Source organism: Pezoporus occidentalis, unplaced genomic scaffold, assembly GCF_034315485.1.
Source record: "Pezoporus occidentalis ecotype Australia unplaced genomic scaffold, CSIRO_AGI_Poc_V1 ctg82, whole genome shotgun sequence".
Lineage (NCBI taxonomy): Eukaryota > Metazoa > Chordata > Aves > Psittaciformes > Psittacidae > Pezoporus > Pezoporus occidentalis.
Window position 1 is genome coordinate 17,554 of NW_026916181.1, and position 17,120 is coordinate 34,673.

Here is a 17,120-nt window from a genome sequence, read left to right on the forward strand (position 1 = left end):
GCAAGAGGCCACTTGAGTCGAAACCTCTCATTGCTCGGCTGGGCCTGTCTGAAGTGCAGTATACATCTGGCACAAGTCAGCAAGATGTGTTAGGAACCAGTGATCCTAAAACACGTCTAGGGGGTTGTAAGCTACAACTACAGAATAATTTGTTTTGGGACAGGAATGCCACGTTTCTTTCCCCTTGCAGTGTCTTGCCCTTGACTGTATTATGGTATGGTGACTAACTCATGGAAGGGTCGTGTCTCCTCTTTGTTTTATTCTGTCAGTGAGGCCATCTGTCTACTCCCTGCCTCATGGCATTTCAGTTTAGTATTCCATCTCATAAAACCCACCATGGTGATTCTCTCTGTTGTTCCGGTTTGAATGCCCATGCTGATTGCTTGAGGGGAAAGGAGATGTGTGCACACAGAAAATAAAACTTGCAGAGAAGGAATTTTCTCTTGCTGAATCCTCAGCTGCTGGAATACCATCTTTTGCAGGGGACATTGATGTATCTACTTAAAACACAGACCAAGAGGAGAACAAAGCTAACACACATTAGACTAACCGAAGTTGACGCCAGCTGACTTGCAAACATAGACTGAAGATTGTGACAACCAGTGTGTCTGGTCTGGCACTAAGGGCAAAAGCTGTTCATCTGCCTGGGACACTGGGAAATGGGTTTTTTTCCTCTCTGGCTTGTAATTTGGTTAAAATACTGGCTCATCAGTCAGTTTATGCTGGTGTACTGTTCTTGGAGAGCTTACACAAGTTTTCCTGAGTCTGCTCCTGACTTACCTGATCAGGAGCTCAGCCCTTCTTCCTGACTCAGGTTAACTGTATGTGTCTCTCAGTTCAGAAACAGATGTGTCCTTCTTGAGGGGAGGAGACATGTTCTCCATGCAACAGTTGTAATCTAAACTTTGAGTTCAGTTTTTCTGGAGCAGTCTGAGCAACCAAGTTTTACTGTTGGGCAGAAATTCTGCTTATGAAGGTGGTTGCCCCTGGCAAATAGTCTTGAAAGCAGCTTTCCCTTGGAAGCTCAGTGATGGTGTCAGATGCATCGTCATCTTGTTTCTTGAATAATCTTACTCTGCACCATGTCTTCCCCCTGTGCGGTGACCCTGGCCTCATACTTCTCTCCTGCCAGATTCCTTCAGCATGCACAGAGGGGACAATCTGCCTGACTTATTTCCTACTGACATGAAGAATGTGCCGCTGTTCACTGACCATGTTGACGCTTCCAGAGGCATCCGTGGTGAGTTCCTCCTCTGCTTTTGTCGCAGATAGATAGCTTTTGGTGCTTTCTCTGTTGATTTTTGTGTAATGAAAATTAATAAGCTGGTAAGCTCACAGACCATATAATGAGGGTTTTGCGTGTGCCTGAAGTCATTCAATAGCTCCTTCCAGAAACTGGTTATTTTGGGGTTTTATTTTGGTTTGGTTTGGTTTGGTTTGGTTTTGGGGTTTGTTTTTTTTTTTTGGTTGTTTTTTTTTTTGTGGGGGTGGGAGGGTTCAGTTTATTTAGGCAGAAGGAAATAGGACAACTAGACAAGTTGGAAACATAAAATCGCAGAATGGTTTGGGTTGAAAGGAATCTTAATGCTCATCCTGTTCCAACTCCCTGCCATGGGCAGGGACACCTTCCACCAGGCCAGGTTGCTCCAAGCCCCATCCAGCCTGGCCTTTGAACACTGACAGGGATGGGGCTTCTCTGGGCAGCCTGTGCCAGGGCCTCACCACCCTCACAGGGAAGAACTTCTTCCTCAGATCCCATCTCAATCTCCCCTCTGTCAGTTTAAAGCCATTCCCCCTTGTCCTGTCCCTACCTGCCCTTGTCAAAAGCCCCTCTCCAGCTTTGTTGTTGGCCCCTTTAGGCACTGGAAGCTGCTCTACGGTATCCCTGGAGCCTTCTCTTCTCCAGGCTGAGCAAGCCCAGCTCTCTCAGCTTGTCTCTATAGCAGAACTGTTACAGTGCTCGATGCATTTTCATTGTTGAGGTTGAGCTTACTGGTACCTTTTGTCTTCATGGCTAGAAATTAAATACACTGGATATTTTTCTACTAAGTGGTCCTCATTTTTGTGACTATGGGGGTTCAGGTGGTTATTAACAAGAATTCATGGGAGCAGAAGCAAAAAGCAGAGGTGCAGTAATTTGCCTGTGCTTACTGTCTTATGCCTTGTTACAAAGTTATATATAGAGACATAATTTACAACATCGTTTCTAAAGGTGAGCTGAGAGAGTTTACAAACTTTATCTGAGCTGCTTGTGAGCAGAGCAGAATAGTTTATTTTCCAAGTGTTGTACAGACTTCAAATTTTGCAGGGGAGTCGTTAGGGCTGGTGTGATGATTAACAGCTGGCCTTTTATTTCATTAGCACCACATGATTCTATGATGGTACCTGAACAACCTTTCTTGGGGGCCCTGTATTCGCCTGCAGAGGCTCTAGACCAGTCAGCCTTCATTGACTTGGATTCAACAGCAGAATTTCTGCAAGACAAAGCAGGTAAGAAACAGATGTTTTGCTCTTACTGTGTGTCTAGCTAGCTGTGTTTGAAGGGCATGCAGCTGGAAAATCTTGGTTTACTAGTCCAAAAGAATTCTTGGTGGGGGAGTTGATACATAAAATGAGCCAAGATTAGACACTCTCGTGTTGGTAATGACGGTTCTTCGTTGTTTGAGAATGTTCTGGAATGCTGAGAGATCACAGACTGGTTGAGGTTGAAATGAGACGTCTGAAGGTCATCTTATTGGACCTCACCTCAGGCAGGGCCACTTAGAACCAGTTGTCCAGAAGAACTGAGGAAGGAACCTGCTCTGTTGGGTCCTGGGCCAGTGGTGGTTCTGACTCTTCTCTGATGCAAGCTTTCACCAGCAATAGTCACAGAAGAACATGATGTTCTGTTACCATTCTTAAAGGGAGCTGGAAAGTTACCTGAGAATGAACTCACAAAACAGTGAAGTCAGTACCTTCAACTGAAAAAATTAAGCAGTGTCAGTGGCAGGACTAAATGTGTGTTTTCCACAGTGCCTGAAGAACACTGGATGGGAGTTCAGAGTGACATGGAGGGACCAGATGCCTCTTTCTTTGTTGAGCCACCAGGTAAGAATAAAAAATGACTTGATCTGCAGGAACTGTCTATAGAGAGTTTCTGAACAGCAGAAGCAGAGCTTCTCTCCTTGTCTGCCTTTTCAAGAAACACCAGGTTCTAGTGGAATGAAGCAGGACCTTGTTTCTGGATCTCAAATCAATATAGAATAGAAATGCATGTTTTGGAGAGATGTGACTTAAAAACATTTTCTGGTTTAGTGCTGTGAGGGATAGCAGAACTCTTCATTTTATAGGTTGTTTACTTCTAATTTAGAATAAAAAATTTAATATATGCAGTTGCAAGCCCAGTTGTGGGTAGACACTAGTGGCATGCCCTTTCGCAGGGCATATCGTGTAGCAGGGCTTTAACCTGCTGAAAGCCTACCCTTTTCATTGGTTTTGGGGAATTAAGTTAGCAGATGTAGAAGTGTGAAAAGCAATACATTCAGCAGAAAGCTCTGTGGATTCCGGACTCTGTCTCCCATTACTTTAATTTCCAGTTGGGATGGTGTTCAAGCATTATTTGACAATAAAATAATAAATAGGATGAATAAAATTTGCTCTTGAAAAGAAACTTTTAAAATGGAACTTCACTTTTGTCAAGGATTCTAATTTTTGTACGCACTGAGAGTCAAATCTGCTGACCTGAGTGATAAGTCAGAGCACTTGTGTTCACTTCTTCCAAGGGTCAGTGCAGCTGAGGACACCAACAAACACAATTTTGGCTAATGCATAATCAACAGACTTTTAAACTAAATCCTAATTGAAAACCTGTGTCTTAAGTCCAATTATATTGAGGGTAGATTTAGATGAGCTACTAGGAAGAAGTTATTCCCTGTGAATATAACCTGAGGCACTGGCACAGGTTGCCCAGAGAAGCTGTGGCTGCCCCATCCTTGGCAGTGTTCAAGGCCAGGTTGGACAGGGCTTGGAGCAACCTGGTCTAGTGGAAGGTGTCCCTGCCTGTGGGAGCGAGGTTAGAACTGAATGGTCCTTAAGGTCCCTTCCAATCCCAACCGTTCCATGATTCTATGTTTCTGGTTATAGTTAAATCTTTGAAGTTCCACTGTGTCATAATTCCACTGCAGTTGCATATATATTACGATATTTGATCCATAATGGGATCTTTATTGCTGATTTTGGTGAACAAGTGAAGAAGAGAGTAGTTTGACATTGCTTCTAGGTGGAAATTGTTTCTGGAACTGGTGGCCCTACCTTGGGCTCAGGGTAGAACTGGGATGCTTTGCAACTGAATGTTCCTGAACCTTGTAATGGCAGTTTCTTCTCTCAGGATACAAGTGTTTTCCTAGGTATTGCACAAGTTAATTATCTGAAAATTGAGAATAAAAACTGATACTGTTTTTGTCCAGTCCAACTGGGATGCTGAGGAGGGGGAACTTTATCATTAAGGCTGCTGCTACAGGCAGCACAGACCTGGCAGCAACCTGAGAGGGTGATTCATGTCCTGGCAACCCCAGAAGAGAAAGCTGCTTGCTAAGATCTTTCCAAGTGCTTAATTAAACTTCATTTTATATGCCCAGTGCCCCCCACTGTGACAGAAGCAATGAACCAGAATTTGCCAGAAGGCCCTGCAGCAGTGGCTCCTGGTTTCCTTTCTACTGCGGTAACAACGTCCCCAGGAGAGGCCAAAGCTACTGATAGACCAAAAGCTGCGGCATCAGGTAACGCTGCTCCAGTCTAAAGATTGGTGCTGGGTTTAGGCCCTTTGTGAGCAAGCTTAGTGGTCAAAGACATTTTGACCACAATTGGGATTGCCCCACCTGAAGGAAACATAGCAAGGTATTCACAAATCCTGTTGGGACTGAATATTTAATCTTCATCACCAATAATACCTGAAGTGTGTTGGTGAGAAATAGCAAGTCTACTCAGCTTTTCAACTGATGTCTTCTGCACCAGTAACTGTTTTAGCGATTCTTTCTCAAAATTTCAGCTCCAGAGAAATGTGAAAGTGTGTCAAGAATGTGGTTATACCATGAGTCTGATGCTGTATATAAATACCTTAAAAAATGTTTTAAGGAGAGTCTTTAAAACAGACAGTTTTTAAGTTGTTTAAGTACAGCATCAGACTAGTGGTATATTTTTCATCAGTCGTTGTCCAGTTTCTTTATGCTTTATTCCAGTCCTTCCCATGATTCACCAGGGAACATCCATACTATTTTTAATATCTATTTCTTCTGTAAAATGACAATCTTTAAAGTTTATTTTGGAAAGGATCATGATATCACTTTGAAAAACAAACAATCAAACAAACCCAGATGAAGGCTAGTGCATAATGGATCTTTCTGGTTTTATCTAAATGGATCCTGAAGTGCTACTTTAAAAAGCACTTTTCCCATTTTTCTTATTTCTTTCCTTTTTCAGTTTAAGTATCTAATTTAAGATTTAATATCTTCTCCATTGTTTGGGGAGGATATTTTCAGATGTGACTGAATCAATTAGTAGAAATATTTAAAGGGGGATTTTTGTTTTTTTTTTTTTTTTAAACATCTACCCAGCATAATATCCGAGCTGTTCAGGTCACCATGCTGCATTATACAGAGTATGGGTTGAGCTTGGGGCTATTGAAATGAATAGATGCAGAAGAGAAATCTAATGCTTCTGGTAATTTATGAAAACTTGCCTCTAGACAGCTAAAATGTTCAAGTAAAATAGTCTGAAAAAATTCCTTTAAGGGGATTTTATGAAAAGGCTGACTTCAGTGCAGAGGCTTGCATTGTGAACTGACAAATGTTATTCTGAAACTCATAGCTCAGTGGTCAGTAGATAGTATCTAAAAAGTTAACAAGGCCATATTCTGTTGGAATATGCTGCTCCCAGTGCATCTGGCAGTGCCAGTCTCTCGCAGCTACATATCACCAGGTAGTTTTTAAATTAAAACAATGATTCTGTTGGTTGATATATGTTAGGAGCAGACGGATGTCTAACACTGTAGTCAGGGATACAAAACAAAGCATGTGAGGCTGTAGTAGGAAAAACACTTGGGTGCACTGAGGAGTGTCATAAAGGCCACTACAACTTGAGTGCACTGATGTAAGGGGGGGCAGTAAGTGATGCTGAAAGACAACAGACAGGGAGCAAAATCCCCATCTTCTCTAGTCATAAACCCCCACTGTTAGGTATTTACATTCTGTACTTTTGCATTGATTTCTGATCTGCGTTTCTGCAGCAGATGCCAGGTGTGTTCCTCCCTCAGATGTCATGTTTGTTTTCACTGAAAAGGCTGGGTCTGTTGTTACAGGAGACGCCAAGCCTCCTCAAGCTCTGGATGCTGGATTTGCACCCACAGTTGAAGCCAATCCTTTTCAGGCTATGGATGTTGGGTTTGCTCCTGCACCGGAAGTCGAGCCTCCTTATGCTGTTGATGCATCTGCTCTAGTGGCAGACACCAGCTTTGCCCCAGCAGATGCTATGTCCCATTACACTATGGATTTGGAGTTTGCCCCAGCAGAAGATGCAGGGTTTGCCCCAACAGCAGATGTGGAATCTCACAATGCTATGGATTTGGCATTTGCCCCAGCAGCAGATGTGGAATCTCACCATGCTATGGGTATGGCATTTGCCCCAGCAACAGATGTGGAATCTAACCATGCTGTGGATTTGGCATTTGCCCCAGCAGCAGATACTAAATCTCATCATGCTTTGGATTCTGAATTTGCCCCAGGATCACATGCAGAGTTTGCCCCTGAGGCAGAAATCAACCAACATCATGATATGGATTCTGGGTTTGCTCCTGTAGCAGACACCAAGCCTCTTCCTGCCGTGGATTCTGGGTTTGCTTCTGCAGAAGCTAAGGCTACCACTGCAACTGACACCACGATTGCTACTTCTGAAGAGCTGATGACTTCTGAGTCTCCTCTTGAGCAAGACAAGTCACCCTTCTGCAAGCCTCCTGCAGGTGTGTTTGATTTGGCCTTGAAGTAGCATGGCAAGTGGTGTGAGAGGTCACTGCAACTTGGCGTAGCGCTAGCAGCAACACTTCTGATAGCACGTAGTGATGGCTACACAGATGCACAATTGTCATAAGACTGTCAAATAAAACTTGTATTTTTTTTTTTAACAGTTAAGATTATCATAAAATCCTAGGATAGTTTGGGTTAGAAGGGACCTTAAAAGATCCCTAATTCTAACCCACTGCCACAGGCAGGGACACCTTCCACCAGACCAGGTTGCTCCAAGCCCCATCCAACCTGGCCTTGAACACTGCCAGGGATGGGGCAGCCACAGCTTCTCTGGGCAGCCTGTGCCAGTGATACTACGATATGACTTGCACAAAACATTGTAAGTAGAGCTCAGTTTGGCTGTCAGGATACAGAGAAAGTACTTACCAAGGATTTTTCCCTTCACAAAATATAAAATTAGTCTTGATGACTACCTTTTTTTTTTTTTTTAGACTTGGCATTTTTAGCAATGATGTCTGTTTTTCAAGACAGCCATAGTGACATTTTAGTTCATCCCTGTCAGTACTTGTTTTTGTATCACTGTCATCCTTGGCTGATACTGAAATCTCCACAGATCCTGCAGTGTTTTCCAACAAAGGTTCTTATCTCAGCACCAGTTTCTAAATAGACTGATAGGCTTTTTGGGTAATTTTGTGACATTTACTTGGAATGACTATAGGCATTGAAGTGGCAAGGCAGGCATTTTCATTTTTTCCATGTGGTGGACAATAGATTTGCTGTGCTACTTAGATGTCTCAAAGGGCACCATGGTTTTGGAGACAAAATGACTGTCAACATATAGGAAATAGTACTGGGCAGAGGCAGTATAGGTGGACTGGTTGCAGGTTGTGTTGGAGTGAGATATTTTCTTTCTTACTTTTTAATATTCTTCAGTTTAATGATAGGAATAACTGTCAGAAGTGGGATGTTTTAACAAAAAAAAACTTTACTAGAATGTAGTAACTGAGAAGCGTAGATGGGTGAATGAAAGAGTAAACACCTGACAATACAGGAAGGATATGCTTTAGCTGTGCACTTAGGCTTTCAGGAGAGGAGATCTGGTAGAAAGTGATCTGAACAGCACATTTCCACTGTTTTGAAAGTGAGGAAAACCTTTTGCTTCTTGGAAGATAAGAATTAGGTGAGGAAGTGATTTTTATCTTGCTTAATCTGATCTAAATTAAAAATAAGATGACTTTTTATTCTTAAACATTTGTTTCCAGAAACAACTGCAAATGCAGAACAAGAACTGAAAGCCCCAGAAGGCCGTGTTGATCTTTTAGAGCAAGCTCAAGTTGGCAAGCCGCCTCCAAGCAACCAGGAAGAGCATCTTCTGGAGCAGACAAACCATGTTTCAGAACCAGCAGGTGAGAAATGCAAACCGCAGCATGAAACACTTATCAGCTAATTCTGCCTCATTGCCTCTCATGTGAAGACAGGATGAGAGAACTGGGCTTGTTCAGCCTGGAGAAGAGAAGACTCCAGGAAGAACTTAGAGCAGCTGCCAGTGCCTAAAGGGGATGACAGGAAAGCTGGAAGAGGGGCTTTTGACAAGGGCCTGTAGGAATAGGACAAGGGAAAATGGCTTTAAACATACAGAGGGGAGATTTAGATGAGATCTGAGGAAGAAGTTCTTCTTTGTGAGGGTGGTGAGGCCCTGGCACAGGTTGCCCAGAGAAGCTGTGGCTGCCCCATCCCTGGCAGTGTTCAAGGCCAGGTTGGGTGGGGCTTGGAGCAACCTGGTCTAGTGGAAGGTGTCCCTGTCTTTGGCAGGGGGTTGGAACAGGATGGTCCTTAAGGTCCCTTCCAACCCAAACCATTCTAGGATTCTGATTCTTTCTCACAGACCCTGTTCTCCCGTCCTTGTCAAGTAAAAAGCAACAAAGCTTTAATTTCACAAAGGTTATTAGTGCGTGCTTACATGGGCAATTAGCATTTGAAATTACCATCATATAATGTGTCCTTTTCTTCCTCATCTGTATTGTGCCAATGTCTGTCATAGTTTTTATTTCTGTTTAAAATTTAAAATTAACTACATCAATATAATTATGTTTTACAAATTAAAATTTGTTCTAATTACTTGTATCTAGTAATTTGGTAGTGTCTGCATGATTATATGCTAAGGTATATAGGAATGCTAGATGATTAGCATTAGAATTGGACTCCAGAGTGATAACGGAGTATATTTTGGAATTCAGCTCCAGTGGGAAGGTGGTATAGTCTGAATTTGATTGATTACAAGAAGGGGAGGGGGTGGGAAGCCTTACCAACCAACACTCACCCTGTGCTTAAGCTGCAAGACGGTCTTTGCTTCATGTTTTACTTCCACCTTGGCATGTCTGCAAAATACGAAATTGCTGCTTGAAATGGCATTGTGAGGAGATAATGTGTAGTAGACTACGATGTCTTATAAACTTCGTTCTTATGAAAAATAGAGTAAAACCTATACCCTTTTCCAGGGCTTGCTTTTAAACTGCAGGTTGCTGGTATTCCTAAGAACTGAAGCATTCTCTTCTTATATTTCCATTCCAGTAGAAGCAAAAGAAGCTGTTGCACTAGAAAATAAAGACCTCCTTCCAGAAAAATCTGTTACTGCTGTGGATGTTACTGTTACAGAGAAACAAAAGGAGGAGGCAGAACACAACCATGTCCAGCATGCAGAATCTCAGCAAGAAAAAACCATGCAGGAGCCCACAGGTAGAATATAAATAATAATTCAGTTTTAGAATGGAAATGTTCTCTGTGAACTGTTCACCTTTTCAGCTTTTCCTACTGACTGCGTTGCCACCTGAGTGAGCAGAAATCATTTTTTCACGAAGCAGCTGTGTGGTTCTCTGCATTCACTGGGGATTCTGCTTGTACTTTGCCTCTTATCTCTGCCCTCTTAAATACTCTTTTCCCCTCCACGTTCACCAGACTAATAGCCCAAATAATCTGCTGCTGGTACTTTATCACTGGGACTGGCTTGTTTCTATTCTGCTGTAGAATTTAAAAGCTCACCATCATTTTGCCATTACCACTAGCTTTTTATGTTGGTATTAAAAAGGACCATTGATTCTTATTACAGTATTCCCAGTGAAGACCTCCTTCCAAATTGAGTTTTGTAATTATGAAAGGAAATGTAATTTTATTTTCCTGGCCCATTAATGCAGCCTTTCCTAGCTGTTACTGCTTACACTTGTGACTGGAGGCTGATTTGTGGGCCAGGGCTAACTGACAAATAACTGATGCTCTCTTTAAAATCAGTGGCCTGTAGCTAAGGAAACCTACTGTTGCCTGTAATGGTGTACAGCAAATGACTTCTGTTACAGAGGTTCTGCCCTCCACTGCTTCCACCCTGGGTACTTTGGGAGACTTTGCACTTTCGCTCCCCCTTCCCCATTATGCCCGTTCTCTCTTCCCTAGTCTCATCTTTCCACTAAACTTCTATTTTCATATTATGGAAGGATGCCAGCTAGAGATATAAAAAGTATTATCTGTTATCTTGTATTGCTAAGACAAAATGGGTCCTTAATGAATCTTTAAAAAGCAATAGCATGTCCTTACAAGAACTGCTGCTTTTTGGTGGTGTAAGAGCATGTATTGGGAGTTATGTATTTTTAAATTGCATTGACGTATTTATCGGTAGCAGTTTAAATAGGTTTTGCGTGTAAATGTCTATCCCAGCCCTACTGAGGCGGCTTCAGAATTAGTGTGATATCAGTGTTGGAAAATTCTGCATATATGACTGTATGGAGTGTTTTAGCTGGCTAAAATCACATATTTAGTGTATTTAATTTTTTTTTTATAAAGCAAATAGTCTCTTTGATGTTTGAGCAGGCTTCCTGTATTCCAGGTCTACCTACTGCACAAATAAGGCAAGCTAACAAATCGAGTGAACGCAGGTTTGGCAGAGCAAAACCTGCACCAGTGCCTATTACAGATGTACCAGAGGAACGTCTAATAGGTCTCCCACAACAGAAGAGCACTGACCCAAAAGTAGACCCCTATTCTGTAGTGGAAATTGGATGTGTGGCTGGAACATCCCCTCGCACTAGGGTTTCACATAAAAAGGCAACTGAGCAGCCATCCAGTGTGCTCTCAGAGTTTGTGGAAAGCTGCAGAGATCTACCAAGGGAGAGCTGGGATTTGGAAGGCTCTCTGGCCATTGTGAAGAAAAAGAAAAAGAAACCAAAACAAAAGCGAAACCAGCTGCCAAGAACAATGGAGTTCTGGGATGAAAATGGAACAGTGTCAAAAGCTCCTAGAAATTCTCCATTTGCTGTTGAATTGCAAGAGCCAGATGTCTGTCCTGTAATGCCTGCTGAAGCTCGCACGGAGCAGTCAGTTGCCTCAGGAAACAGAGCTTCAGAGATGCCAAAGGATGCTAAAAAAATAACTGGAAGTCATATCCTGGATGAGCAAAATGCCTTTTTGGTGCCAGCACCAGGGCAGCAGGCCCCAAAACCCAATGTGCCGTTAGAATCAGTGTTGGATGCAAAAAATAGAGAGATCATGAAAACAGAAGAAATGAGAGATGACAGTTTGATGTTGCAATCTAAAGGCAAAAGAAAAGAGGTTCCCTTGGAGCAGCTAGGGAAGACTAAGGTGGGGGAATCTATTACAGCAAAGGGGCCAACCACGGCCATGGGAAGAGATTTTCTTGATAAAAATGAGAAGTATAGGGAGGCAAAATGTGCTGGCCTGACAGCATCTCCTTCAGAAGCAATAAACCTAAGCAAAGTAGAAACTCCTTTAGAGACCAGACCTTCAGAATTGCTTCTTTCTGACAGAAATAAGGAGGCTAAATCCACATCCCCCAGGAGTGAGGCATTCAGTTACCCTGTCCATTGTGAGGTTCAGACCTCCAGCAGGTCGCTGGAAGCAGCAGCAAAGAAAAGAGGTACTTGTGAAAAAAGCAAAGGGGTTGAAAACGAACCCCTCAAACAGCCTGCCCTTCCAGAGGCTGCGGGCCTGTCAGACAAGCTTCCTAATGAGCCAAAGGCAGCTGATGAAACTAAACCAGTGTCCCCCAGTAAGTGCATGGCTGTTGACTTTTGTACTTCAGAGGGAGGTTTGAAGCTCCCAACAGATACTACAGAAATTCTTGTTTCACCATTAGTTGTACTGAACCCCAAGGAAGTTACTGCTTTGCAAAACAGAAAGGCTGATAGTTTTTCAGAGCAGCCATTTCTTCTGTCGGCGAAGTCTGATGCAACTAAACATCCTACCTCCACTGAAGCAGTGGAAGGAATCATGGGAGCAGGTTCCCCTGATAAAAACAAAGGGAAAGGATTTATTGCGTTAGAGCAGCAGGCTGGAAGAGATCCCGATATTGCACATGGGATGGACAGACCTAAAAAAAAGCGTGGCGAAGGGAAAGTAAAAAAATTCAAAAGCTTCTCCGAGCAGGTGATGTTTTCAGAGGATGTAAGCAGACTAAATGATGGAGTGAGGGTAGATGAGACTAGAAAAGATACAGCTTACCCTGATAAAGGTAGAGGTTTTGCTGCAAGAGGACATCCGTCAGTAAGCAATGCACATTCTTATCCTGCAGACAAGCCCAAAAAAAGAGGTAGTGATGGAAGAAGCAAAAAAGGTGAAAGAAGTTTTTTCCAGCAGCCTTTTCTTGAGAGTAAGATGGACCCGAGTAGCTTTCCTGACATAACTGATAAAGCTGAGGAGGTTAGTGTTAGTGATGAAGGCAGAGAGAGGGTCTGGGTTACTGCGGAGTGTTTTCAGGGGAATAAATCAAATATAAGTAAAATGCAAAGGCAAATTGAACTGGGAACAGAGGAGCCTAAAGAAAATGTTGGGAATAAAGAAATAGCCAATTTGGGTGCTTTAGACCAACCATTCCTGCTGGAGAGTAGGAGAGTGGAAGCGGAGCATCTCGTTATGGCTGACATGATCAGCAAAACAGAAGAGGTAGATTTGATTAGCAAAGGCAAGGAGGCTGGAATAACTTCTGAATCAATGGTGAGGAATTCTGATGCGCTGCTGGTGGCAGACAAACCTAGAAAGAGGAGCAGTGAGGGGAAAAGAAAAAAACCTGAAAAAAGTCCTTTGAGGCAAGCAGCTCTCCGGGATAGTGGGGTGGAAACAAGCAATTTTCCAAGCAAAGAGAAGGTGGCTGGAAGCACAAAAGAAATTATCTTTGACAAAGATAAGGTGTCTGGTTTTGAAAGAGAACTTGAGCTGGAGAATCTGTCAGATATAACCAAAGAGGTGCTGGCAAAGCCTGAAAGTCAGGGTGGTGATAGAAAAAGTTTCTCAAATGAGCCAATTCTTTCAGGTCATAAAATAGAGACATCAGAGCCAGAAATAATCAACACTAAAGAAACTTGGCCCATGAATAAAGGTAAGGAAGTAGATACAGCTGAGCCTCGGCCAGAATGCAGGTCAGATGCAGCTGCAGCGCACAGTCTGACCATGGGACTGGTGATGGACAAGCCTAAGAAAAAAAGTAGAGATGAGAAAGGCAAAAAGGATGAAAACAGTCTTGAGCACTCTGTACTGAGTCCAGGTAACATCCCTGTGGTAAGTGAAGAGTTGGGAAACATTAAAAAAACTCAGCCTTTTGATAAAGGCAAAGAGACTAATTCCAGTACCTTAGCCAGTCTGATAGGTGACTTGACTGATACTACTGAAGTACAAGCTCCTGCTGTACCTCTGGAGCCAGAAAAATCACACACAAGTAGTAAAGAGAAATGCAAAAAGACAGAGGCTAGCCTTCAGCAGCCATTCCTTCTGGGGCATAAAGCAGGTGCAGAGATGTTTCCTCCTCATGATGTGGAGATAACCAACACATTTGAAGCAGGAAGTCCCTCTCCTTGCAGCAGTGGTGGGGAGCTGCCTGTCCTAGAGCACCCAACAGTGGCAGATCGCACTGTGACTGCAATTACTGATAGATCTAAAAAGAGGGGTCATGATGGAAGTAGTAAAAAGGCTAAAAATGCCTCTGAACAGCCTGTTCTTCTAGAGACAAAACCAATCAGGAGTGAAGTACAGCCTCCCGTAGGATCTGAGATGGCATATGGAATAGAAGCCATGGATTTTGTAGATGAAAATAGAAATATTAAAAACTTCCCAATTGGTCCTCAGATGTTTTGGAATAATAAAGGCAATGACTTGGAATCCTTTGCTCAGACTGGAGGGACTGCCTCCGATAACACTGGCAGTGTTTCTTCTGTCTTCCCAAAGCAGACTGATGAGGGTGCAAGAAGTAAGGGGCTTTCTTCTCTGGAAGCAATAGCAGAGAAAAGCAGCAGAGAGCCTGGACCTGGTGCTAAGGAAGAGATACAGAAATCTTGTGAGCAGCCAATCAGTCTGGGGCACAAAGAGCCTGGAAAAGAGGTTTCAAAGAAAGATGGTGAAAGCAAGGAGGTTGGTTCCCAGGATAGCAGTGAGGCAGGTAAACCCCTTTCTTTGGATCAGTCAGTTAAACAGGACATTAAGTTGAAGAAGGATGAAGTTCCCCTTTCTCCTATGGCAAAAGTGGATGATAAAGAAGTAACAACCACTGATAAAAAGCACAACACTGACAACACTTCCTCAGACCTTCCTCAGCAGGTGGGAGATTCAGAAAGTAGACCAGCTCCTTTAAGTGCCGAAGCAGCAGAGAAACTAGAGGTAACTGTCTCTTCTAGAGGGAAGGATCCAGAACTTGTAGTGGTACCGGAGAGCAGAGCAGAAGCAGCTGTGTCGCAGGTTGTGGCAGAAGCGCCGGTGGAGAGTAAACCTGAAGAGCCTAAGTTGGATGGAGGGAAGAAGAGTGAGCAGAGCTCACCAAAGTACTCAAGCAGTTTGGACAGTAAAGTGATGGAAACAGAAGCTGCTGGTTTAAATCTGGCAGCTGTCCAAACAACCAAACTAAGTCCTGAAGATAACAATAAAGGTCATTCTCAGCTTGCAGAAGTGGATGCTTCTCAGGATGGGGAAGCCCACCTAAAGGATGCCCTGGCATTGAAGTCTGAAGTAGGTACACCTCAAGACACAACTAAAGAAAAGGAAGGAGAGTGTGAACAAAAAGTTGTGAAGGAGGCAAAGAAAGAGAGAGTTAAAGCAGCAGAACAGATAAAAAGCTACATGAGACCCACAAAGTCAAGAGGGGTGCCAGCTCTGCCAGCTAGGTCTGCTGCACCAGACAGAGAGAAACAAAAGCAGCTGAAACCCACTGGTATGGGCCGGCAGAAGCAAGAAAAAGGTGTGTGTTTGCCGTTTGAGCTAGCAGCAGTAATCCAGACGGCTTGCCTGCAAGACCTTGCTGTTTGTCAGTGCATTGGCATGAATACATAACCGTTAATCCTATGTGGCACAAGCAAGTGTGGCATGACTGGGGTTTTGGCTGATCTTAAAAGGCTGTTGGTTCTGCTTGCCTGTCTCACAGTGCTAATTCCCAAAATTTAGAGGATTGACAGTTTAATCTAAATACCAGAACTCTTGATTATTTTTTTTAATTATTCATTCAGATTTAATTTTACATATATATTGTCAAATATTTGAGTAAACTTGCACTTTTTAATGTTATGTTGCATTAGCTTCTTGTCATCTGAGAGTGAAGGTGACCATCTGTGGTGCAGCAGTGAATCACTTGTGATCACTGAACAGCACTGTATGTCACTGGCAAGCAGGGAACCGAGTATCTTGGTGGTAGGAAATGTTCTCTGTCGCTGTCGTGTTGCAGGGTTTGGTTTTAATCCTACTTCAGGCTAACTACAACCATCTACTTTTCCTCTTGCCATTGGTTAAGGACTGTATCTTAAGCTACCTTGAACTACTTCATCTACAAATGTGCTTCCTTCTAGAATAAGAATCTCTACTAAAGTGAAGTTGTAACAGAACAATAGCAGGACTAATACAAATTTTAAGACTTTATCTCTCTGTTGAGATTACGAATGGGCTGGTAAGTGTTTTGGATCATTTACCTTGGCTGTTTTCCAGGGAATGAGATTCCTGTACTAATAGGAAATGAGATGGAATTAATTTCATAGAATTTAATGAAGTTTATAGGAATTTTGAAATGGGGAAACTCTAGTATGGGTAGAGATGAAATAAGAAATATTCTTGTACTTCTCAACCTTCCTCAGAAAGAACTGGCATCTTCTCTGTGAATTCCAGTCTGCTGAGATGGCCTGGGGAAGTTTATCCGTGCCCTTAGGTGCTCTTGGTTTTTTGCCTTGTCATCGGCATGCAAGTTTGTTGCTGTTCTATTTCCGTGGAGTTCCTTGCTGCCAGTTTGCATGATGCAGCCACTAACTTAACAAACGTAGAGCTCAAGTGCGCCTTAACATGCTGGTCAGGTTTTTGAGAGGTTTTGTAATTTTAATGAGTGTTGCGTAACCTGAAGTAGTTCTATTTTAGTGGAAGTGGTGTTCTCTGCATGAACTTGTGCCTGCAGAAGTGATGCTCTTTGGTGCATGACAGTACAAAATAAAGGGGAAGCTAAAGGCAACATCTTTAAAAAAGACCCCAAACATTTCTTTAAAGCCTTTCCATTGTCTGCCAGAAGTCTTGATTTTCCTTAACTAACTGCTGTATTCAAGGGAGCAGAATTTTAGTAGCAGATCCGTGCAAAAAAGGATCCTGAATGTTTTGCACAGGTAACTTATGTATGGAGTTGAAGGATTCCTGGTTCAGAGTAGTACTTCTGAATCTGAGTAAGTTGGTTCATACTTTGCATCTGTAAGTTTGCACAGGACTTCAATGATAGTCTGTTGATTTCATCCTTTCAGCACTTCATAGGCCCAACAAATGTTGGATCTGTGTTGAAGCTTTGAATGACTGAGCTTGTTCTGGAAATGTTGGTTGACGTGTTCCTATGGCAGTTTAAATCCAAATGCTGCTGAGGAGTGCTAGCCACAGAGCTGGCCCCTGGCATTGCCTTAGGCAGCTTCATGGTGACTGCACAACATCTGGGCTGAGTGACAAAGCATAAGTTGCTGTGGAGAAGCAGGGCCACAGATTTGCTCTGCCATCCAGATATGTTGTCAAGGCTTGTCTCTCTTTCCATCCACTGCCCAACTCATAACGAAGCAGCTGTTCAGTGAGTTGCAAAACTGAATCCCTAAGTTGGCACAACTGGTGTGGAAGTGCCTTAGGCTGGAT

At 42.9% G+C, this 17,120-nt stretch overlaps 1 protein-coding gene across 1 annotated transcript in view; it reads left to right on the plus strand.

Annotated features, from left to right (window-relative positions):
- The window catches only part of MAP4 (microtubule associated protein 4), a 71,357-nt gene that overhangs the window by 9,644 nt on the left and 44,593 nt on the right, over positions 1 to 17,120 (plus strand). Inside the window, exons 3-10 of the mRNA XM_062603933.1 lie at positions 1,133 to 1,240; positions 2,362 to 2,490; positions 3,013 to 3,087; positions 4,617 to 4,757; positions 6,335 to 6,991; positions 8,258 to 8,401; positions 9,567 to 9,731; positions 10,870 to 15,219. Coding sequence (XP_062459917.1) covers positions 1,133 to 1,240; positions 2,362 to 2,490; positions 3,013 to 3,087; positions 4,617 to 4,757; positions 6,335 to 6,991; positions 8,258 to 8,401; positions 9,567 to 9,731; positions 10,870 to 15,219 — 5,769 coding nt within the window. The remainder of the gene's footprint in view (positions 1 to 1,132; positions 1,241 to 2,361; positions 2,491 to 3,012; positions 3,088 to 4,616; positions 4,758 to 6,334; positions 6,992 to 8,257; positions 8,402 to 9,566; positions 9,732 to 10,869; positions 15,220 to 17,120) is intronic.